At 38.5% G+C, this 26,257-nt stretch overlaps 1 protein-coding gene across 3 annotated transcripts in view; it reads right to left on the reverse strand.

Moving 5' to 3' along the window:
- IFTAP (intraflagellar transport associated protein) overlaps positions 1-26,257 on the reverse strand; it is a 53,099-nt gene that overhangs the window by 20,205 nt on the left and 6,637 nt on the right. For all 3 annotated transcript variants that reach the window (XM_078059152.1, XM_078059150.1, XM_078059151.1), the window contains exon 2: positions 15,816-15,971. In XM_078059152.1, the coding sequence (XP_077915278.1) occupies positions 15,816-15,948 (133 nt within the window). In that variant the 5' untranslated portion in view covers positions 15,949-15,971. The remainder of the gene's footprint in view (positions 1-15,815; positions 15,972-26,257) is intronic.

Below are 26,257 nucleotides of genomic sequence, written 5' to 3' on the forward strand. Positions count from 1 at the left end.
GGACTTAAGAAAGGAAAAAAGAGCTCACAAAGGGAGTTCTTTTTTTGTCTCTAAAACAGAAATGAAGACACTATCTCCAAGTGGTTATATTTCCTCCCTCTAGATAACTCAGAATATTCACCTTATCTTCCCACTGCGATCTGTACTATTCTTTTAATTTAATTTGGCATGCCCTGTAACTTTCCTTTCTTTTTTTTTTTTCTACCAATCTCTGTGAAGATGGAAGTAGATAATACAGCACGCTTGCCACCTGTGAAATGGATTACACTTTGGTGCAGAGAGGCTACACATGTCACCCCGTAAGATAAGCTCACCTTCCCAACGATTTAGCCAAGGCCACGGAAGGGGGGTGGCCCACAGTAGCAGCAGATAGAGCACATTTGAGCACAGCTTTCCTTAGCTGCCAGGACCCTTAACAGGGTGACACCTGCTGCCGACACTGTCTACACAGGGTGGGATCTTGTTGCATCCAAGAAGTTCCTTTCTTTTTGTATCACAATCCTTACCTACTTAAAACTTTCAAGTCTATGCCCATACAATTTATTTTCTTAGTAGGAAATATTAAGAGAGACAAACAGGACTCTCCTCATTCTTGAACCAAATGCAGAGTCACAAGGCTGTATTGTATACTCATCCAGTGAAGAACATACAATAAAAATCTAAGTATCATGAATAGTAGCTCCATTTCTCCATTACTGAGGTATAATTTACAAAATTCACTTATTTTAAATGCACAATTCAATGATTTTTAGTCAACACAGAGTTGTGCAACCATCACCACAATTAAATTTTTAGGTCCTTTCCATCACCCCAAAAAGGTCTGGGGTGCTCATTTGTAGTCACTCCCTGTTCCTACGTCTAACTTCAGGCAAACCACACCACGAATCTATTTTTTGTGGCTATAGATCTGCCTTTTCTAGACATTCCATATAAATGTAATCATACAATATGTGGTCTTTGTGCCTGACTTCTGCACTTAGCGTAACATCTTTGAGCTTCATCAGTACTTCGCTCCTTTTTATCCACCGCCTGGATAGCTCCCATTTTGTTTTTTCCATTCACCAGTGAATGGACATTTGGGTGGTTTCCACATCTTGTACCCCCTTGATTCTGATGTTGAGTTTGATCCAAGGACCACCATTGCTAACCCAATTCCATGCGGTGCCACAACAGGATGAAACCAAAGCAAAAGACAAGGACAGAGTTCCGGCTTCCCTCCACACCCAGACAATGGGAAGAATGCACATACTCACTGAGGCTAAAACTCTCTGCTCATCTTATCTCCTCACATGGTCACAGCCTTAGCATGAGGCCACTCTATTATGTGGTCCTGTTTTCTTCAGATTTATCTGAAATCACCTAAAACTACCTCTCTTGTTGTTCATTGCCCACCTCTTCTCACTAAAATGTAAGCCTAAAGAAAGCAGGGACCTCTCTGTCAGGAAATTACTCACAGTTCCTGAAAGGGAAAATATTCACTCTCCACTCCAAAGGGCATGTAACGTTTAAGACTGAACGTAGAGTGATGCTCAACCCTTCAACCAGTGAGTTCACCGCATGCTGAGCTGGAAGACTCGAGGAGGAGTTAAGAAAGTTATAAGACATGGCCTCTGCCTGCGAGAGACATATAATTCATTCCCTTAAAACTTTTACTCACTCAAAGGCACAACATTTTGCATATCTTTAAGCTAGCATTTCCATGTCTAAGAATTTATCCGAAAGAAATAATTAAGCATGTGGGCAAAGATTTCACTACAAAGTCAAAAATGTCTATCTATTCCCTTGAAAACTTTTACTGAATCAAGGCCTTAAATTTTTGCATATCTTTGAATTTCCATGTGTGAAAATGTATCCAAAGGCCATAAATAAGAAGGGTACAAAGATGTAGCTACTGAAAAAATAAATAAATAAGGCCAAAGGCATTACGAGGACTTACGAGGCTATCCACAGCCACGCCTCGTCTGCCCCACCACCTCCACACCTCTGACCTCAGCTCCCCCTCTCCCCCTTGCTCCTGCCACTTCGGCCACACTGACCTCCTCACTGCTCCTCAACCAGACCCAGCTGCTGTCACCAGGCCTCCACACTGGTTATTCCCTTGGCCTCAAATACCTTTCCTTTAAGAATCCACAGACTTTCCTCCATCAGCTCCTTCCCATCTTCATTCACATTTTACCTTCCCAAAGAGGCCTAACTGCATCACTCTACATAAAAATGCAACCCTATATCCCCCACCAGCACTCATGATCCCCATATCCTGCTCTGTGTATTTTTTTTCTTTAACAGAGCAGTTACTATCTTCTAACACAAATATTTTTCTTATATATTATATTATATATTATGTTTACTGTTTGTTGCGCTCTCCCCCTTCTAGGATGCAAATTCCCTGAAAGTAATGACCTTTGTCTCTTTCGGTCACTTATGTGAGCACTACTTGGCATACAGTAGGTGTTCAATAAACATTTATTGAATGAATGAGGATGTGCAATGTGACATCATTTATAATAGCCAAAAATTGGAAATAATTAAATGCCCAACAAAAAAGAGAATGGTTAAATTATAGCACATCCACACAACTGAATACCATGCAGTCTTTAACAATTTTGTTAAATAATCATATTTATTAACTGGGAAGTTCCTAATACATCATGTGAAAAAGCAAGTTACAAAAAGTATTATAGTATGATATCACTTTTAGAAAATAATTATAATAAATGTGCTGAATATATACATGAATGAAAATATTAGGTTGAGACCTTACTATAATTTAGGTACTGTTAACATAAATAAACATAAATATGTATTTGTGGGTTTTGTATATATAATTATTTAATCCTAATAACACATCTGTGAGGTAGAGGTTATTATATCCATTTTACAGATGATAATACTGAAACTCAGAGATTTTAAAAACTTACCCAAGACCACCTCGTTAGGAAGCAGCAGAGCTCAGATTCAAATCCTGGCTGTCTCTAAGTCCTATGTTCGTAGCTAATAATTGTATCTATACACAAACTAATAAAACAGAACAATTCAGCAAGGAGGTCTACACGCATGGTTTATCTCTAAGACACAGGATTCCAGTTTTATTAATTAGTTAACTGGATGTAGCTTCAGCTGTAGGAAACAGACACCTGAAGTAAGCATGGCTTAAATGGGATGGGAGTTTATTTCTCTCTCATGCACTAATAGAGATGCAGATGATCCATAACAATATGGTTATTCTGCTTCACAGAATCATTCTAGATCCCAGGCTCCTTCTTCCTTTCTGCTCTGCCATCCCTAGGGCACCACCCTTCTCCAACCTGGTCCACGATGGTGCACGACATACTCTTGCCCCAGGCAAGAGGATAAGAAAAGAGAGGAAAGTGTGTACCTCTGTTCCCTTCTGTCATTAGTGAAGGCATGATTTAAGCTATTATATCAACGAGGCGCCAAAATAGAGCAGCTCAAACAAGAATTTTATTTCTCTCTCATGCAACAGTTTAGGGCAAGTGGGCAGGCTCTGTTCCATGAGATGGTCCAGGGATCCAGGCTGGCAGGATGCTCTACCATCCTCAGCACATGGCTTCCATCTCTGTGTCTAAGAACCACTCTCACAATTGCCTATTTCCAGCCGGGGAAAGAGGATTAAAAGAGTCTGGGACATGTTTCTTAAAGATATCACCCAGAAGTTACACATATCAGTTCCCCTCACTTCTTATTGGCACAAACTTAGGAAACCAGCTATACCCAGCTGCAAGGAGGCTGGGAAATGTCATCTTTATTCCGAGGGACCATGGAGCAGCTAAAAATGTTACTGCTATAGGAAGAGTGTATTTTTCGTTTTCCTGTCTGTGTGTGAGTGTGTGTGTGTTCATGCCTCTGTATTTTCTAACTTTCCTACGTGAACAAAAAAATAAACTTATCTATAGAGGCAAAAAGCATTTTATCTAACCAAGTCTCTTCTAAACTTTAATCTAGGGAGAATACCTATATGTATCTCCTTCCTTCTTAAAAAGTCGTTCCTAGAAATACTAAGGAAAAAATATATATGCATACCTCATATTTCACATTTACATTTTTTATATTATAGACTCAAGATTCTTTTAATATTCAACTTTGATGTCCCTCTTTTAAATCCTAGTTACCTAATCATAAAATTTTACACTTGAGTAAGTCTCTAAAAGTATCTTCATATATAAAATATACAGCAAAAAAGGTACCAAAGGCACCAAAATTATTGGAGGCGCATTTCCTAGAAGTACAAGTGACAAGATGCCTCTATGCCCATGTGGTCTCCCAAGACTCTTGCCTGTGCACTTGCCAATCGCGAAATGCTCATAAAGAACACAGTTCTTCTGGCAATAACACAAGGAGCCACATTTCCCTGTGATGGAGTTAACTCTGGCCTGTACATACATGCTCTATGATCCTTCAGACTTGGGACAGAATGTATGCGGAACCAAAGCCCACCCTAAAATTCTGTAAGCAAGCATACCCTAGCCACTGTATCAGAGATCAGCAAGATCACAGTAAAATTATTCCTGGAACCCATTATTCTTTTTTACTGTCAAAGTGCCTTTTAAATAATATAAAATGGTGACATTAAACAAAAAAATTATGGTTAAAGAAAAATAATGGTTCTTACCCTCTGGGCAGGGGGTATAGACAATTTCATGAAAGCTGTGGACCGTATTCCTAGGAAAATGCAATATATACAAAAGCAGAGAATTTTATGGAATACACACATCTCCCCATTTAGGGCATATGCCCTCCTCATTTAGGGCATATTTCTGAAAGTTGGTCCAGAAGTCAAGGCTCCCGGTCCGTACACTAGCACTGCTGAACCAAAATCTGGGGACTGATTCCCCCAAGAATTCACATTTTAATAAGCACCTCCCAGGTGATAAGGTAAGACTCCCAAGTGAAGATTCCTTGGAGTAGAACGTAAAAATTGAGACTTAAAAAGAGAGGGAGCTACAGGCTTCTTGTTATGGAATGAATAAGTCACAGGGATGAAAGGTACAGCTCGGGGAACAGAGTCAGTGGGATTTTAACAGTGTTGTATGGTGACAGATGGTAGCTACACACGTGGTGAGCACACCACAATGTAGAGTTGTTGAACCATTATGTTGCATACCTGAAACTAATGTAACACTGTGTGTCAATTATACTTCAATTAAAAAAAAAAAAGATGTAGTATCTGATATCTTTGTCAAAGTATATAAATACCTTTGCTTAAAGGTTCTGTGTAAACATACTATTTAATCTCTCCACCAGAGGCCAGTGTAGCATTATTCCCTGAACTGTGTAGTCTCACACTATACAATAGACACTACACAATACATACCACACAGAGCTGCTTTTGACTCCATCAAGGGACAGGATGTGGACAGCTAACACTATAAACAATATTTTATCTTTTTTATGTTGTAGATTCAGGATTTCTTTAATATTTAACCTTGATGTTTCTCTTTTAAATCATAATTAGTCCCCATAAATAAAACTACACTGGAGTACATCTTTAAAACTACAAAGTACCTTCATGTATATTTCATCGGATTCACCTAACAACCATATGAGACACACTGAGCAGGCAGAATTATCCCTGATTTACAGATTCAGAGAGATTAAGTGGAAGGCCTGCAGTGTCAAAGAATTAATAAATGCCTGGACCGGGTCTTCTGAATCCTAAACTTGAATAGAACCCTTTCCATTACACTGGCCCTGTTCGCGACAAAGTGAGAAATATAAGGGCAGTACACTAAACTCTTCATAAAACTAAATCCCATCAACCTAAAAAATTTTCCTTCACCCTGAGATCAGTCATGCCCTCCTTCTGCTTGCCTACACAACGATGCATCGACTTAAGACAACCTCTTTTATTCACACAGGTTGGAGAAAGTCAGGGAAAGTGATTTTTTTTCCTATCCCTTTACAAATAAATGCTTTTTAGGAGTTTTCAAACTTTATGAGGTGGAATAACATCTTCTGCACAGATCTGTAATAATCCGGGACTCATTCATTGGCACAAAGCATTAGAGCAATGCAAGAGCACACCTAAATTGTACATGTCTTTCACATTCCCTCATTTTTTTTTTTTTCAGGGCACTTCAGGGCATCCCTCATAAAAAATATTAAAAAAAAAAAAAAAGGGCTTGAAGTCAAAAAAGGAGAAAAAGCAGTCTGAAAAATCCACTGTTCTAATCATTCTGATTGCTCCTTTCTAAACTCATATAGAGGGTTTATTCTAATCTAAAACTGAGTCCCCCAGACCAAAGGCAATATTCTGCATATTGTTACATCAGCACTCTGTAAAGAGTAGTTAGTATTAGCTTACCAATTGACCTCTAACTATACAGTCTGTTTGATTGCTCATGGGCCTTCACACATCTAGAGCATGTGAAACACAGAGCACACCGAAATAAGTAAGAATGACATATCAGACGAGGGACTCTGTCTCATTCATCTTATATCCAGATTTTAGCTCAATGCCTAAAATATAGCAGGAACACAGTCAATACTGAAATGACCTCAACATTTGCAAGAAGAACTGCATTGACACTTTAATTGGGGACTAAGCCTAATACCCAGAAATTAGATGACTGGCTGTAAGTCACACAAAGCATAATTGATGGAGAAGAGGAGGAAAATGTGGCACTTGATCCACAATCCCTTGTTTCTAATCAGCAATCCATACACTATAAAACCTAAGGCAGGGGCGCCTGGGTGGCTCAGTCGTTAAGCATCTGCCTTCGGCTCAGGTCATGATCCCGGGGTCCTGGGATCGAGCCCTGCATCGGGCTCCCTGCTCAGCGGGAAGCCTGCTTCTCCCTCTCCCACTCCCCCTGCTTGTGTTCCCTCTCTCACTGTCTCTCTCTCTGTCAAATAAATAAATAAAATCTTTAAAAAAAAAAAATAAAACCTAAGGCAAAGGCAGGCTAAGCCCAAAAAACACATGAAAATGGTATGATTCTTCTCTGTGCTAAAGAAGCAGTGCGCTTCAAGGAGAATGAGCTAACTGGTGCCACTTAAATCTATCTCATCTGGAGGGAATCCAAGTAGGAGGGGAAAAAAAAAAAGACACTAACAATCTCAAACTAGACAGACTGTGGTTTGATTTTCATACAAAGAAGATATGAGTTTGATTGCGATAAAGTTTCCTGTTCGTATTCCTTTGGGTTTAGCTGACCATTTCAAAGAAAATATTATTGTTCTATGGCTGAAAGATTCCAGATTTGAAAGCCACCCAGATTTGAATACAGATCCATTCAACTGAATCAAAGGATGCAGTCTTAAGACCACCTCGGTTTCAAGCTATGTAATTTACTCTTCCTCTTCAAGTACAACAGTACATTTAACAATGACTAGTAAAAATAACGTCTCAAGTTAAAGACAAATGCATACAAAACAACTGTGCACTCACTCAATATTGTTTCCATCAGCCACTTAAAGGTGACTGTGACCATCTTAATAGTTTATTTGGCCACTAGCAGTTTTCTGCTTACATTTCGTAAAGGTTCCATTTGCCTAAGAAAATTCACCTCTCTCATTTATATCCACACACGAAATATATATAACATATACATCTTCAAAACATATAAAGAGATTCGAAGAAAATTATTTATTTGTACACCAACCAAATTAAAAGCTCATAATATTTTATTTCACTGAGAAATAAATTTATTGCAACAAAATACTATGCATCAAAAACACTGCCAAAAATAAATTTAATGGTTATAATTCAAAATGTTGTAAATACATAAACACATTTGTTCTCCTTTATCCAATTATACCTGAACTACAGCAGGCACAGAAAACAAACGATTATCTATGGACCAAATATTCATGGGTAGAATATGAATTGTAACAACCGCAGCTGAACATTTACGCTAATATATCTAAAACAAAATAGCTTAATCAGCTCAAAGTGCATCATAATTTGAGGGAGGAAATTTCCTTCCACCACTGAACCAGCAGATTTCTGTGTCTCTTAATTTGTCAATTTGTTCCCTAAATGGAGTGATTTAGTGATGACAAAAGGAATAGAGAAACAAATGAAAATTGCTTAATTACAATTTACAGATGTTCCCCCAAAGAGAAAGAAGAGGGTACTGCTGCTGGGGCTGTTTCTTCCACTGGGCTCCGCTAGATATGATTTCACTTCATTCAACACTTTTTCCTCCTTCAGCCTTCTAGGTGGTATTTGGTACTGTGTTTGACAAAGAAGTCACATACATATGGCTACTGCTATAAAACCAATATAAATCAATATAAAACCATGAAATTTTTTCTTTTTTTACTCTTTCCAGCAATTAAAAAAAAAAAAGAGTCAATGAAAAGCCTTGACAGGGCTCCCTTATTCTCGCCCTTGGGATGCCAGACTAATTAATGGCGTTTTTTAATTGCCTGGTTGCTTTCATTAGCAAGTCCTCCTGGGATGCCTCTTACAACTTTCTCTTGAGATTAACATCCCAATGGCCTATGTCTTAAGTCCAAGGAAGGTTACTGCTATTTGTTGGGCTGTTTTCCACCTTGCACTTCACTGTTAAAACTTACATTTGCAAACGTGCCTCCCAAGCTGCCTTTTTTTTTTCTCAGTGTGGCTAACGGAAAAAAAAAAAAAAAAAAAAAAAAAAGGAGTAACAGAAAGACACTGCAAATGGCCTGTGAACTAAAAACACCACTCATTATTCAGTAGGGAATTGAAGTGCCTGATAACAAGTGTGTCGAAAATGGGGCCCGAGTGCCACCTGGAAGCAGAAAGCCGGGCCGTTCGTTTCCAGCTTCCTCTGGCAGGCAATCTGCCAGTTACAAGGGTATCAAAACAATGTTAAGCCCACCGGGCTCTGTCTAATACTCGACTGAAAACAACCGCAAAAAGCTACACAGCAAGGATTATTTTTTGTTGTGGTGTTTTCTTTTATGAGAGAAAGCTGGTTTTATGCTCCACTGAAATCCTTTCCTGCTCTGAGATTGGTGAGAGGGCTAGCTGCTTTCACTATTTTTTTCTCTGCGGTATTTTTCTACAGCAGGTCTTAAATGCATCCTTCAGATTGGGAAAAGTCTCTCTGTACCCCTACGGAAGTTTAAAGATGTGCTTTTCTAACGTTCCAATTCAAAACAGCTTTGGGGGCCAAAATGATATGTCAACCTCGGAAGTGTGTTGTTTTATGCGCTGTCACCACTTTCGTTTTTAATTACATTTTCTAGAAGTTGTCAAGTACGGGTTAGTGATATTCGTTTGGCTGAACTGACGACTCAAAACTTATCAGTCTGGAAGTGTAAAGCAAATCCCAGCCCAGGATTCTAAGCTCTTGACAGAACAGACGCTCAATAAGGAAAGAAACAGAAGCCTCCAGAAACGAGAACTGTGTACCTTTGAACAAGTCCCTCGGCCTCTGTGGGCCTCGGCCTCTCCCAGGCAAGACACCTGCAACTCATCTTTGACTCTTTCTTCTCCCTCATCCTCTGTCACTCACCGGTTGCCAAGTGCCATCAGGGTCTCATTGGCCTTGCCTGCTCTCTGTGTCCCCCTCCCCGGCCCTGGGCCATACCCCTACAGAGGTATTTCTGTTCAGGGTCCTTGCTGGGCTCCCTGACTCCAATTGTTTCTCCCCTCCTTTGCCTCTGCCTTTCAAAAACGTCTGTTTCTCTGTGTGGGGGACTGCATTATCAGAATTGTAGTGTAAACCAGCAGTTCTCAAAACTAGTGGTACAGCCAAATTATTAGTTAAGAGTCTTATGAATGTAAAAATTCCTAGACCCCTCACTATAGAGCCTCTCATTTAATAAGCCCAGGATAGTGTCTGGAAATCTTTAGTCCTATACAAGTTTGACATTATAAAAGTTTTTCTGATATTCAACCAAGCTTAAGAACTACTGGTCTATAGCAGTGCTGCCCAGTAGAAATATAACATAAGCCACAGATGTGGTTTTAAATTTTCAAGCAACCACATTTTTTAAAATTTTAGAAAGTTAATTTTAATAATGTATTTTCCTTAAGCCAATTTTCCAAAATATTGTCATTTCAGATGTAGTTAAAAATAAAACTATTATTGAGATATTTTACATTTTGTTCTCATACTAAGTCTTCAAAACCCTGTGCATATTTTGCACTCATAGCTTATCTCAATTCAGATGTGAATTTTTCATCAGAAATACTTGATCTGTATTTGTAGTAGTCACCCCCTCTTCCATGAGGAATTTGTTCCAAGACCTTCAGCGGATGCCTGAAACTGCAGACAGTACCAAACCCTATCTATACTGGTTTTTTCCAGTACACACATACCTATGATAAAGTTTGATTTATAAATTAGGTATAGTAAGAGATTAACAACAATAATAGCAAAGTAGAATAATTATTAACAACATACTATAATAAAAGTTATGTGAATGTGGTCTCTCTAAAATATCTTATTATACCGTATTCAGCCTTTTTCTTCTTGTGATGATGTGAGATGATAAAATGCCTATTGGAAGAGATGGAGTGATGCGAATGAGGCAGGAATTGTGATTTAGCATTGGGCTACTATGACCTTCGATGATAATTCAGAAGGAAGACCATCTGCTTCCAAATCCTGGTTGACCACAGGTAACTGAAACCACGGAAAGTGAAGCCACGAATGGTGGGGGTTGGGGGGGACTACTCTGTATTTCATAAAATTTACATTTGAAAAAATTGATTCACATACCCAAGTTGTCCCAAACACATTTAAAAGTTTTCTAATAACTGAACTGAGTAGCAATATTTTTATTTAAGCTTAAACTAATTAAAATTAAGTGAAATTTAAAACTCAGTGGGCTGCACTAGCCACAAGTCAAGTACTCAGCTGCCTGCCACATGGGCTAATGGCTCCAAACTGGACAATGTGGACCTAATGATCACATCATATGGTAACTGTACATTCCTGAAATTTGCAAGGGTGATAGAGCGTTGGCGTAGTTCCTTAAAGAACTAAATGTGAATGAAGTAAAAAATATGGATTAAGCTCTCTTATGATTACATAAGATTACTAAAATCTAAGAAAAATTGAAACCTATTTAGAGGTTTTGAAACTCTAAGAGTTTGGAACAATCTCCACCACCAGTTTATAAAGCCACAGGCATTGGCTATTTGTCCTGAATGTTCTACCTCAGGGGGAATTTAATTCTTATATTAACAAGTATGAAGGGAGAGGGAGGTTGAGTTGATGGGATTTTTTTCAAAGACATGTTGAAAGAATAATAAAACACTAAAAGCACAAAGTATTGCAAGTGAAATGAGAATAGCATAAAGAGAACTAGAAACGAACTCACACATCAAAATCAGAAACTAAAATCTTTGATCTAGACATAAGAAAACAGGTTAAAGTAGATAAATATAGCAGTGCATAGAAAGCTGTTATGTGGTAATATTAAAACCAGTAGAATCACTTGGGAATTGGATCCTATGTGTTTTAAGATTAAAAGGAAAGAATGAAAAACACACTTATTTAACAGTTAATCATAAAATCACAGTAGATTCTTTTTTTTATAAAGATTTTATTTATTTATTTGACAGAGAGAGACACAGCGAGAGAGGGAACACAAGCAGGGGGAGTGGGAGAGGGCCAAGCAGGCTTCCCGCCGAGCAGGGAGCCCGATGCGGGGCTTGATCCCAGGACCCTAGGATCATGACTCGAGCCGAATGCAGACACTCAATGACTGAGCCACCCAAGCGCGCCTCAGTAGATTCATTTCAATTTCCAAACTATTTTAAGTTAAACAGTTGGTAAAGTGGGTAACTTTAATGAAAATTAATCATGTAGCCTGAAGAACAAAATCAGAATAACAGTGGGGGGGGGGAGAGAGAGAGAGAGCGAGAGAGAGAGATTGAGAATTGCGTGTAACTACTGTAACCACCCCCTAGGGTTTCTACTATATGTAACAAAATGGACTTGAAAAGATTGAATGTCCATTTCTAAGTCATTGGCTTCTTAAATATATAATTTCTGTGTGACCACAATATGAGTAGTAACTAACGCTCTAAAAAATGGGAGCAGATGGCTTCCAAATCAGACCATGTGGTAATCCTGGGGTGGAAGGAAATTAGAAATAACTCTCACCCTTACTAAAACAAGGCTACATCTCCACCTCCACCATATATTATTTTAAAGAATGTATATATCAGTACTAAAACAAATGGAAACATGCTCCAAAGGACAATCAACAACGGAGGCATTTTTAACATCTTTCAATTTGGCTCTGATCTGTCAAAACTTCCTGCACTCTATTTTATTTATGTCTCAGGACCCAAGGCAAGTTTTGGGTCAGTGGTTACCGCAGACTCACCAGACATCTTCTCCAATGGGTAGATTTTATTGCCCTCCCCAACCAAGTAGGGGCTGCAGGGCCCTCCTATGAGCTCCTCCATTATGGTACTTATCATACACTAGTGTAAGTTTTTGTTTACTTCTTTATCTTTCCTCCCGGACTATGAGCTTGAAAACACAAACTATATCTTATTTTTGGATCCTCATCACCTAAAACAATACATAGACCACGGGAGACACAGAATTAATGAATGAATAAATGAATAAATGCATTAACAGAAAATCAAATACGTTTTCACATCTGTGTTTTTATAACTTAAGCAAACGACAGAAATATGTCAGACAAGGAGAGAAAAACACATTTTTCCTCTAGATGGATAGTTTAGAAAGACCTGTAAATTAATCACCTTCACAAAGAAACTGAGATGCCAAAGATTGAAACTTAGCCTCTTATCTTTACCCACAATAATATCAATAATATAATAACACCGTCACCAAATAATGAATAAAACCAAAATCTGCACACTGATTTTCTAATACAAATCTCACGACTTGATCTTACTCTCTTGAACTGATGACACTACTGAGAATTCAATTATAACTGTTTAAAACAAATAATTAATGCGTCTCTTTAAACATTTTGATAGAACATTGTATTTATTATCAAGTATGTATTTATTATCAAGTAAGTACCATGATTAAAAAAACCAGTTGCTTTAAAAAAAAAAAAAACAGCAACAATTGATCGACATCAATGTACTGGAGCGAGAATTTTGCTACAATATTTACAGTTTCCAACGATTTTCTAACAGTCTATAGCAGTGATGTGAATTTCTTTCAATCAGGCTGTAGTTTAATTTTTTCCAGGGAAATATTTTTAATAGGAGTACTGACCCTTTTAACACTCTTGGAAAGAAAATGAATCCTATAAGCATCCTGGCATATAACTATTATAAAAGTAAATAGAACAATCAATCAGGGGAAATTGTAATAGACTTGAGAAACCAAACTCTCTCAAGAAATGTACATGAGCGTGTGTGATGATAACCACTTTCACAGAGAGAAGATTCTATGCATCAGCAAAACAACTGAGCCCACCAAGACAAATGAAGGGCTGGAAAGAAGGGGAAAAATTTGAAGAAACAGCCTTCATGTCTTCCGTAGAACAGAACTAACCACATTCACTTAGATCAGTTCTGGGGGCTATCACTCGATGCCTAGGCTGTCCCTAAGTGCTGTTTGGTTTTTCAGAAAGTACTTAAATGTTTCAGGAGGGGGAGGAGGGACCCAAGGATGCTGACTGATTTAAGACACATTTTTTGCACTCACAATTCTTTGTGCTTTAGAAGGAATTTTTTCAGGTCATTAGTTTATAATCTGAACTGGCGCCTAGGGATATTTTGAAAGGAGAAAAAAAAAGTGTGCTTGGGATGCAGTTTATGTGACTTGCGTCATCATTTCAGCTCAGTTTGAGGCCCAACACAGAACTCGCAATGAAGTCACCACATCTGCAACAGTTTCTTTCTCAGCATGCAGTGACCTTACAGAAATGTGAAAACAGAATATCCCCCTTACCCCAAAAAAGCCCATCAGAACCTCTTTAAAATATCCAAGTGCTTGCAAGAAGTTCTTACTTTTTCAGATATGAAAATAAACTCAGCTTTACAAGTAATTTCCAAAATAATCTGGATTATCAAAATGCCAGAATGTATTAATCCTGCTAGTTTTAGCCTTATTTCCAACACCCACCCCCAACCATTCACACTGTTCTGTTAGGTACAAAGAGCCTGGAACAAAATCATTAGGCTCAGAGAAGGCAAACATCTTCCCAAACCCAAGTTCATAGACCAAAAGATGATTTGGTCATTAATCAAGATTAATTTGATCCACATATCCTGTCAAAACAGATCATTCAGAGCCCCAAAGTAAACTATTTCCATTTTAATGGAAATATTAAATATTTTTCCATTAAACATTTCCACTAAATATTTTTCCATTAAGTGTAAACAAAAACACTGGGTGGCTCAGACGGTTAAGCGTCTGCCTTCGGCTCAGATCATGATCCCGGGATCCTGGGATCAAGCCCCGCATCAGGCTCCCTGCTCAGCTGGGAGTCTGCTTCTCCCTCTCCCTCTGCCTCTGCCTGCCACTTCCCCCTGCTTGTACTCTCTCTGTCAAATAAAAAATAAAAAATCTTAAAAAAAAAAAAGTGTAAACAAAAACAGTCCACAGTTTAAAAGTGTAAACAAAACAAATATCAATATTCCAACTATCTTCCTTTTCTTCATTGTAAATACCCTTCTTACACATTTGTTAAGGACACATGAGTCATGACTTAAAATCATGAAGTCAAGTATCTTGACAAGTGTCATCACCCCAGGAGATTATGAAACTCCCTGTTCTCAATTGGGTACACATTAGAACCACCAGAGGAATTTTTACAAAATACAGATTCCTGGGCCCCAGCTAAGATTCAGAATCACCATGCTCTAAAATACCCTCCAGTGAGTCCAAAGTGCAGTAAGGTGGAGAACCAACTGCCTCACAAATGTGGACCAATGACCCACAAAGGACCAAATTGAGAGCAAGCCAGTGGCAGGCCGTCTAAAGCAGACCCCAGAACAAAGATTACAAACTCAAATGCCTACAGGAGCCACTTGGGTGAATGAAGCAGGCGAAGTATATACACACATTTTTAGAATGTGTGAGTGCCAGAGGGTGTGACAAACAGGGGGCTCACAGGGCAAGGGCTCCCGAGCTCTAGCTGCTATTGCCATCAGGGAAATAAGAGGTAACAGGTCTTCTCTCTTAATCAGAAAAAAAAAAAAAAGTCAATATTTTTATGTAAAATTTCCCAACTTTTAAATGTTGGCTCAACTGAAAAAACACAAGACACATAATGAAACACACAACGTGGGCCTGGCCTTTAGGCTTTAGTTTATCACTTCCCATCTAAAGGGTTGTTTCCATTCTACAGAAACTCTAGCATCACTGTCATAACAATGACAACAACACAATACCCAGCATTCATTAAGTACTTATGTGGTAGCCACCATGCTCAGCGTTTGACTTGGATTACCTCAATCAACCTTCATCAACCTTTAAGGTACTATTATTACCCCCCTTTACTCAAACCCCTCGCGCAAGATCACCTACCCCAAAAAGTGGCCATGCCAGGACCCAAATGGATGCACTGTAACTCCATAGCCTATACTATATTTCTTAAAAGTTTTAAATATGCTTTAAAAAACCTCCACTCTTTGCAGTTACAGTTCTTCAAAAATAAAGGAATTACACAAAATGATTTCTCAGGTCCCTTTTAATTCTCAAATGCAATGGCTCTGACTCCATAATGCAACTCTTGGTTGTATAAAAATGTTGGTATTTACATGCGTCGGTCTCCAACACCTGATCAGCTATCAAAAGAAAGAAATGAATGGATGCTTATTGCACAGTCTTCTTGAAAAGGCAGCAAAGACATAAAATTATAAGAAAATTCTTTATCTCTACTGCTGTAGAAAGTTTACTTCTCCATTTTACCTTTTGAAAGATGAGTAAAAGTGCTCAGAAATTCTTCGTACGTTTGTTCATGGCAATTAACAAACTTATCCAAGACTTCTTCAATTAATTGATCTTCATCCATGATCTCCAATTCTGATATTTGGGCAGGCATTCCTATTCACGAGGCCACTTTATCTAAGAGACAAAGAAAAACATGAGCTAGGGAGAGTTGTGCAATGCCAGCCTCCTTGAAAATGCTGTAGAAATCTGCAGAAATTCGAAGTCTTTCAAGGTGAGATGGACTTCAAAGGGTGTGTCAACCACCCATCCAATGACAATGATAATAGCTAATATTTTTTTTAAAAGATTTTATTTATTTATTTGACAGAGAGAGACACAGCGAGAGGGGGAACACAAGCAGGGGGAGTGGGAAAGGGAGAAGCAGGCTTCCCGCCAAGCAGGGAGCCCAATGTGGGGCTCGATCCCAGGACCCTGGGATCATGACCTGAGCTGAAGGCAGCCGCTTAACAACTGAGCCACCCAGGCACCCTGATAATAGCTAATATTTATTAGCTACTTATTTAGCACTTACTATGTATCAAGGGCTGTTCTGAGCAGGCTAATGTTAACTTCATAACAATCTGAGCTCAGGTCACAGAGCCAGTTGGTACAAGTAGCAGGTTCTAGAGCCGGATCCTTAGAACCCATGCCCTTAAGCACTTCACTATGTTTTTCACTCTATCCATTGCGTGACACTCTGCCCCCACCGTGTACTATTGTACTATTGCTGCCAAACAATTGACTTGTCTGTGCTTCAACACATACAGGGACTAGGAACTCCAAACATTCCAAAGAAACCTTTGGACAGCTCTATCTAAGACCTCTTTTAAATATCTCTCCCTGCACACTTCCCCAACTGGTCCCTGAGCCCCTGAGATCATACTGAATCATTTCAATCCTTCTTATACAGGACATCTTTCCAAATATTTGAACAAGCCTATGCTGTCCCTTCTCAATTTTATTTCACTCACTTAAATTTCTTTTTCAAAACCCAGCTCAGAATTCAGTTTCTCTCTGAAGGCTTTAGCCTTCCATCTCCCATCACCACAGGGAGCTAATGGTAATTTCTCTGTGCTGCCCCTATACTGTGGTTACTGTCCCACCTATCAGGTTGTACTGGAAATAGCTGTGTACACTTCTGTGTCCTAGTAGACACAAAGCCCATGAAAGGCAGGGCCCCTGTCTTTTCATCTTTGTATCCCAAATGTTTAACAGCGTAGAATGTGGCATACAGCTGGCAGCCAATCGATATGAAGCTGAAATTGCTCATTTGAGCAGGTACGGTAGTCCAACACTGCTAGAAGCTGGCAGAACTTTCAACCAAACTTGCCCACTTATTCCACCTGTGCCTTACATGACACAGCTTCAAGTGTTTCCACCCTCCTGCTCAATCTACCTGGAAAAGGTTCACACTGCCTGCATCCCCCTTTAAAATATGCCATCGAAAAACGAAGCCAAGACCCCAGATATGGTCTGGATCCAGTGAGACTGGACGGACTCTTACATCCTCAATATGGCACTCCTGCCGTGTAGCTGAAGTGCGTTCACATTGCTGGTAGCCCCTTCACACTGTCAGTTCATTTAACAGACTGCTGCCTGCCTGTCAGCTAAGACACGATGCCTCCATCCTTGCAGTTTGAACTTTGTTTTTCCTTGTGATATTTCATCTTGTTAAATTCCATTCATTCTGTAGGAAATACCATTCTTGCATAGCTTTGAGAAATTTACTATCTACAGAGAGCAGAAGAGTAATTACTGCCTAAGTAGTCAGTATAATTTGTGGGGGCTAATAGAAAAGGAGGGGGTTCTCCAACAGTGTACAGCAGGAAGAGAAAGCACCAACCTTCCTCTATTTTTCCAAAACAAGAGTAATATTTTGTTACCTGTTATTAACTTTATTTATTTGGTATTTATCAAAAGTTTGGAAAGACACAAAAATGTTTTCATAAGACGATGCCCAACCTCATTTGGGGGCAAGACCTGATCTGAATTAATATGAAAGTATTTATGGCTTTTATTTATTCTACTCAGTGTGACTACTCATACATTTCCCTGAAGAAATATTAACTGGCTTGCTTTTGAGGTGCTTTCCCAGACCTCACTGGAGATTTTGTCATACGTGGGATTATCCCTGATTACCTTTCTAAACTCCAAAAAATTCTGAATTCTGAAACACATCTGACCCTAAGGGTTTTTAATAAGGAACTGTGAATCTACACGCACCTCACAGGATTGCTGAGAATCAAATGGGCACACGTGGCCCCTCAGAAATGGCAGCCATGATGATCGTGATGGTAACAGATCAGCCTTAGTATTCTGTCCTTTGCCTACACAAAGACCTGCTTTGACCGTGACCCCTCTGACTGAAGGCACTGATGTCACCTAAAGATAAACAAGATAAGCCCTCATGCTTTACACCCCTAGATAAAAACAAGGTGTTGTAGAAGACCGAAAACCACAAGAAATAAAATGAAAATTTTCAATGTAGCTGTAGATGAACTCAAAATGAAAGAAACTGTTTCAAACTATTTGTACCTGAAAATTAAATATAGGAAAAAGCATCAGTTGGGGTTTATGCAAATTTACCTGTAACACTGCCAGACTTCAGCATGCCAAAGTTTAATAAATTATGCTGCAGTTGCCAGATAAAATAAATAAATTTGAAGGTGGCTATTATTTCACTGTCAGTAGGACATGTACTTAATTACAAGAATGTTCATGTCAATCTGCTTTTCCAGAATTGGACCCCAGCAAAATTCCAACTCTGAATGACATCAATCTCTTCCTCAAACCATCTTGGGTAATCTACTTCAGCGAGCAAATACCAAACAGAAGCAGCCAGGTTGTGTTTTATATTGCTGTAAATGTCTCCTTGTGGATGCTTTAAAAGTGATAATAGAAATTCTTTTAAACTTCCTTTCCAGTTCTCAAAGTGGTATATTTTGAGGTTTTAGCCTTAACACATCTCAGTTTTACCAAAGGGAAATAATTAACAGGCTATGCACAGCACAAATTCAAACTCCTTCAAGGCCTTTAATTTTATTCATGGGGTTATCACAATCCAGGAGAGGAAATGTTTTCATTGACTTTTTTTAAAAGACTTTTGGAAAATCCAGTTTCATAAACTGTCATTATTTGAAGAGTTTAACAAATACCCACCTGCAAATTCAGAACTTACCTTATCTATAAAAATACAAATAACCTAATGTTAAAAGTCCCCAGGGACTGACAGAGCAGATAATCATTTACCAGTCAAGTGGTTTATGCAAATCCTAGTGGTTTTCTGGAAGGAAGCAATGCTTTTTCAGTTGCCATTCACGTACGTTTGTGTTTTTACCAAGAAGTATTTTTTCTAAAAGAAAAAAAGGGACAGAAAGAGAGACACTTGCCCATAATAGGGTTCTTTGTTTTGGTTTGGTTTTTCTGTTTTAAGGCTTAGAGCTCTGCATGAAAGACCTAGAACACATTGTGACTATAAGTAAATGTGTAGAAATACTGACCAGTAAATCACACACACTTTCACAATCACAGCTGCTAGGAGGAAACACAGGGAGGATGTTTTGCTCTGCTTGGACTACTAAATTTCACAGGAAGACCACAGGCTTGGTTCTCTTCCTCTCTAGTCACTAAGAGATGGAGAGAAAAAGCATATAACCTTCTTGGAGTCCTGTTTTCTACCACCAAATAATGAAACAAACACCCAAACCAGTTAGTGTTCTGTGCTCTCTGAAAGGACATTATTATGAAATATGGCATGTGGAATTCTCACCATTGATTTAGCACATCTTTGATGTTTATCTTCAGATCTCTTCTTAATGCAACCTACCTAAACAAAATGCAACTTTTAGAGGCAAGAGTGGTTAAATCTTCGGAAACAAGTTGCCATGAGCTAGTCTCTCAAAGTGTGTAACCTGCTTTTTAACAGCACAGAGAGTTGTGTGTTGGTAAAAATAGGGTTGTCTTTTTTAGACTGTGAGGTTTACTGCTGATATTCTAAAATAATAAATAACACATTTTTAAAGAGTTGTGCAGAGGCTGTCAAAATCCACTTTCTCAATTTTTCATAGTTCTGCTCAACAAGAATCTCCTGCTGTGCTGAATGGTAAGACAGAATATTATCAAAAGAATTCACCTTGCCTACGGAAATGAAACCATCAGCCTTGGTATTTCACAGGATGGGTCTCCTTTTATATTTTGGAAAATGGGCAAATCTCAAAAAGACCAAATTACATAGCAAGTGCACAGATTTACTTATGTGATAGAAGAGACTCAGTATGAACTGATTTCCTCTTCCTTGACAGAACTACACCTATTTTGCATCCTCTAATATTTTTCATGTCTTTTAGATCATATTAAAAAGAAAGAAAGAAATCCAATGACTGAAATTGTCACAGATTCTCAGGGTTGAGAGAAACCTGAAGGTCATCTAGTCCAGTGATAGAGAATAAATGAATAAATCTGGGAAAGAAAATTTAGGTAGGGTTTTTGTCAAGTAATGACTACCGATGAGGAACAGTAATGTGGTTCTCATATCAAAAGTAGTAAAGACATGCTTTTGATTATGAATTTCAAGGTATACATGAAGTCAGCAGGAAATTAAGGAAAAGGCAGCAATCTCACCCAGATGGGTATACCCAGGCCTCCAACTACACTCTGTACCCCGTAACATACAAAACACCTTGAGGCAAAGCAAGGCAAAGTGTGTGTGTGTGTGTGTGTGTGTGTGTGTGTGTGTGTGTGCGTGCGCGCGCGCGGTAACTCTTCTACTGTGTTTTATCAGGATGAGATAAAAACATACAATTCTAGGAGCGCCTGGGTGGCTCAGTCGTTAAGCGTCTGCCTTCGGCTCAGGTCGTGATCCCAGGGTCCTGGGATCGAGCCCCGCATCGGGCTCCCTGCTCCGCGGGAAGCCTGCTTCTCCCTCTCCCACTCCCCCTGCTTGTGTTCCCTCTCTGGCTGTCTTTCTCTCTGTCAAATAAATAAAAATCTTAAAAAAAAAAAAACACACATACAATTCTAGCATCAAAGAATACACTGCACTTCAAGTTATAAACTTCTCCCAATGAACCTTTCCTAACACTTAAAGGCACAGAACTCTTTGTTATCACCAAAATGTTGGTGGCATAAGCATCTAGACCTCTATATAAAGACTTCCTCAGGGCACCTGGGTGGCTCAGTCAGTTAAGTGTCCAACTCTTGATTTCGTTTCAGGTCATGATCTCAGGGTTGTGAGATTGAGGCCCGCTTAAGATTCTCTCTCTCCTTCTCCCTCTGTCCCTCTAGACTTCCTCTCTCCCCTCTCTCTCTCTCCCTCCGTCTCTGAAAACGACAACAACAACAAACACCTCCTCTAGGTACACTTCTGCAGTGAATTTTAAAGGAAACACTTGGAGTTGGGAAAAGCTTGGGGATTACTATTGACTACAGAGCTTACAAAGGCAGAAGCTGTATTGTCATCCACGCAAAGGTCTTAGTAGTAGGCATGTCTCAGCTGTATTTTTTTTTCCTTGACAAAATCTCACCGTGAGGAAAAGAAAAAAAGGAGACACCCATTCTAAAAACTGCATCTAATAAAAAATGTGGGCTAAGTACATGCTTACCATGAACACAGATACCACAAAAGCTGCCTTAAGAGAAACAGATCTAGTTCCTTTCCTAAAGAGGATTATAATCTATGCATTTTATACAGGACTCCATTTTTGGAACAGGAATGACTCTGATGACCCGTGTGGTGATTATTTTTAAAATATAGCAATATGGAATACGGTGAAAGTATTTTTAAATGAAGGCTGTGATAGGAGTAAGAACAATAAAAACATCTCAAGGCAAAATAGTGAATTTTATCAAAGAAGCACAAAAAAATATAGACAATCTTTAGGACATAGGACCAGGCAAAGAGTTCTTAGACTTGACACCAAAAGCATGCTCTATAAGAAAAAAAAAAAAAGTGATAAATTAAACCACATCAAAATTCAAAACTTTGTTTTGTGAAAGCTCTTGCTAAGAAGAGATCTCGTTAAGATCTTGTTAAGAAGAGGAAAAGAAAAATCATAGACTGGGAGAAAATGTTTAAATTACACGTACAACACAGGACTAGCACATAAAACATAAAGAACTCTCAAAACCCAATATTAAAGAAAAATCCAAATTAAAAAAACTAAAGACATCAACAGACATTTTACCAAAGAGGATATATAAATGACAAATAATGTCATGAAAAGATATTCAATATCATTAGCCATTAAAGAAATAGAAATTAAAACCACAATGAGCTATCACTACACACTCCTCAGAACGGGTGAGAAAAATCATCAGAAAAAATTGTGAGAACATGAAATGCTGGCAAGGATGCAGTAAAACTGGATAACTCATACATTGCTGTGATTCAGCCACTCTGGACAGTAATTCGGCAGTTCCTTTCAAAACTAAAAATGGACTTACCATACACACTAACAACTTAACTCTTGGGTATTTATCCCAGAGAAATAAAGTCTTATTCTCATGCAAGAACTTGTATATGAATGTTCAGAGAGCTTTATTCATAACAGCCAAAAACAGGAAACTACCCAAAAGTCCTTTAATGGGTGAATAGTCAAGCAAACCATGGTACATTCATACCATGGAATACTACTCAGCAATAAAAAAGAAAAACTATTAATTTATGCAACAACTTGGATGAACCTCAAAGAAACTGTGCTTAGTGGAAAAAAGCCAGTCTCAAAAAGCTACACACATACTGCATGATTCCATTTATGTAACATTCATGAAACAACATAATTATAAAGATGGAGAACAGACCAATGGTTGCTGGGATTAGGGATGGAGGGAGGGTGGATTCGGATATAAATAGGGTACCATGAGTCTTGCAGTGGTGGTACGGCTGAGTATCTTGACTGTGGTGGTGGTTATACAAGACTACACATGTGATATAGTTGAACTACACACACACACACACACACACACACACAAATCAGTGTATATGTAACTGGTGAAATCTGAATATGTTCTGTGGATTGCACCACTATCAGTTTCCTAATTTTTATATTGTACTACAGATATATAAGATGTTAACACTGCAAGAGGCTGGAACAAGGGTGCATAAAATCTCCCTATACATTTTTTTTTGCAACTTAAGTCTATCCTGTGATCTATAATTATTTCAAAGTTAAAAGTTTAGAAGGGGGGGGAAAAAGAACAGGAGAAGAAGGCTAAACCAATTAAGGCAAAAAAGATTTAAGAAAAGAAAATTATCACTAAAAGTTTACCAAGAATGTTGGAACTCATGCATGTTGATTGTTTTCCCCCCTGCAGAAAGCTCTAGGGGGATGGGAACAACATTAATCTATAACATTACATGTTTAAGCAGAAACTTTCCTCTTGAAAAATTTGCTTCCCTTTCTGGCTCATCCATCCAAGCTACTGTAATGAGGTTTCTTGAGGCTATCATTCATTAAGCCTTGCTGTTCATCAGCAGATTGCTTAAAATCAATTTTATTTCCCCAAAATATACTCTTCCTTCAAGCTGTTTAAGTCAATCCAGAAATGTCTGCATTGACTTACTGAGGCAGGTCAACTGAGTATTAGACTGTTTTCAATTACACAGTTATTAATTCCATTAAACAAAGAAAAATGCAAACAGTTAAGCATTCAAACTTCCTCTCCCCACTCACTACCTATTGTTTTTTAAAAAGCAGATTGCCAGTGGACACGGAATCTGAAGGATATACCCACAAGACAAATTTCAGAAAATCTACTGTTTCAGAAATCAGACTTCTTTTTCTCTACCACTTTTGTTTATCCCCTTTGTGGAAAAAGTTCAAGTTATGGATGATCACAAGTAAATACCCTACCTTCACCCCCTACAAGTACATAAAGCTCCCACAAGTACATTAACTCTAGACTAGTACATTTATCAAGAAAAATGTTCAATATACGTCAATACACATCTTTCAACCACATTCAAAACTGATCTCCCATCTTCAGAAATGTAATCAACTACATCAGTGAGTTACAAATGGTAACAGTTAAGTCTCTGATGGAACATTTTTTTTCAAGGACCTAATAAAGCTGTGAATCCAGTAGAGGCAGGAGTTTCTGAGTCAACTGTATAGCTCTATAATCATGCAACAATATTTCAATCATAAGAGATTTCTGAGCTCAATTGTAATCCCACCTTCACGTGGGATGCAATGTCCTATTAATGCTCGTGTTTTCTCTCCGCAGAACAACTGTAACACAAAGGCACTCACTCCTAATTGCAGTCATCCCCTTCTCTCCAGCCTCCTGAGCCCGCCGGCCACCTGCACAGTGCACGGCACTTACAACACCAGGAAGCTTGCTTTAAAGCAAAATCCACACAGCTAGTTAGGAGCAGGTGCAGACAAACCCAACTAAATCAACCCTGCAGAAATTCATTTCTGAGTGTTTCAAAATGCCAGATCTTGCTAATAAAATCGACCTTTTCATATGACATTCTCTTAAAAGAAATAGGATTTTAAAGATTTTTTTTAAATTTTTTTAAAGATTTTATTTATTTATTTGACAGAGACAGTGAGAGCAGGAACACAAGCAGGGGGAGTGGGAGAGGGAGAAGGAGGCTTCCCGCCGAGCAGGGAGCCCGATGTGGGACTCGATCCCAGGACCCTGGGATCATGACCTGAGCTGAAGGCAGACGCTTAACGACTGAGCCACCCAGGCGCCCAAGAAATAGGATTTTAAAGATGCATTTCCCATTTTATTCTAAATTCCTATGACTGCGGAATAATAAATGAGCTTTAAGAGCTAGTACAGTGCCTTCCCAGCTTCCAATTAATCTCAGCACTTTATTTGCAATTTTGCTTCAATGTATACAACATAACATACATACACCAACATGGCTTCTATATCCAAAGATAGTAACTAAGAAACACCAAATCCCTCCTTCTCTAAAAATAAAACTTTTTGAAGTGAATTTTTTTTCTAGTACAACATTGTAAATCACCTCTGAAATTTTTCTCCATTTTATTTTACGGCAGAGTCCACCTTAAATCACAGAACAATGAAATACAGGGAAATACCAGTCATCCCAGTCAGGTCGCCATATTTAATTAATTGCCCTAAATAAAAAGTGACAAGTCACTTGTCATGTTCTTCTCTTGACAATCCATCATACTAACTGTAGATTGCTTCCTTCAATATATTTCCTCTTCCTTCCTCTTTTCTCCTCTTTGCCAGTTTCAGTTGTAGCTCCCATTATGGAATTCACTCAAGTCAAATATCTCCTTTTCCTATGCTATTTATATTATTTCCTTAAAAATCAGCCACTTATTTAAGAAGTAAAAATTGTCTATTCCTATCAGAATGCTATGAAAAGTTGTCACTAACACTTATTAATTCATTAAGCAACCATGTAATTTGTTTCTCCATTTATAAAATGGGGATGGAAATGCTTGAGAGGCACAAAAACAGTCATGAGTTTACACAAGAGTGCTTCTCTCCTGCCTCCCCTCAGCCCACCATGTATACACACCCCTGCAGCTGTGTTACCCTTGTCATGTGGTTTAAATTCTCTGGCCTTAAGTTGTTTGAATGTAAAACTAAAGGGACTGGACTTGAAGCTATCTACCATCGCTGGCATTCTGTTTTTCTCCAATTATGCTTCCTAATTGTTCAATTACTATGTCAGTACAGCCTGTTACTTTCATCTCCCTGCTGCTAAATAAAAATTATTTTATTCTGGAATTGCACTGACTTGCATTCTTTAATTATCCACTGTTTTTGGATGTAAGGTAGGAGAAATCAACATATTTCAGTGGAAGTTTGAATTTGATTCTGCCTCAAGGTTTAAGAATGGGCTGAGCAACCTACAATTATTTCTTGGTGAACTTTTAAGAATTTTAAGGTTGAGCATAAGAAGCATGTAAAGTTGCTTCGTCCTATTACCATGTATGTTCCTTAAAAGCAAGCCCTGTGTCTGTGATAATTTTTCTAATTCTCTAATGCCTCTGTACATAGCGGATGATCAGTAAATACTGTTGATTACTTCACATTTAGTTACTATGCTGAGCACTTTAGCAGACTAGGATCTTGACTGAGATCACTGCAAGTTCAATGCCCTCCTAATGGTGTGGCAAAGGCTGAGGGCTTTAAAACCCATTTCCAAATGTGTTGCTAATTTCCAGCGGCTTCAGGAAACAAATAACCCATTCAGCAACAAACTGCCTGTTTTCTGATGTTAGTAGTAAAATACAAAGACGAAAATACTTGCCTAAACATACCCATGGTTTCTATGTTACATTTCTTATTTTGCATTTACTTGGAGATATCCAATATGTCAACTTTATGAGAGCTGTCACTGATGCTGGAATTTCAAGTACTATAATCATTATATAACACCATAAACAGGTTAGGGAAATAATCCAATACTCTTTTGCAGGCAAAGA

This window comes from Halichoerus grypus, chromosome 11 (assembly GCF_964656455.1).
Source record: "Halichoerus grypus chromosome 11, mHalGry1.hap1.1, whole genome shotgun sequence".
Classification (NCBI taxonomy): Eukaryota; Metazoa; Chordata; class Mammalia; order Carnivora; family Phocidae; genus Halichoerus; species Halichoerus grypus.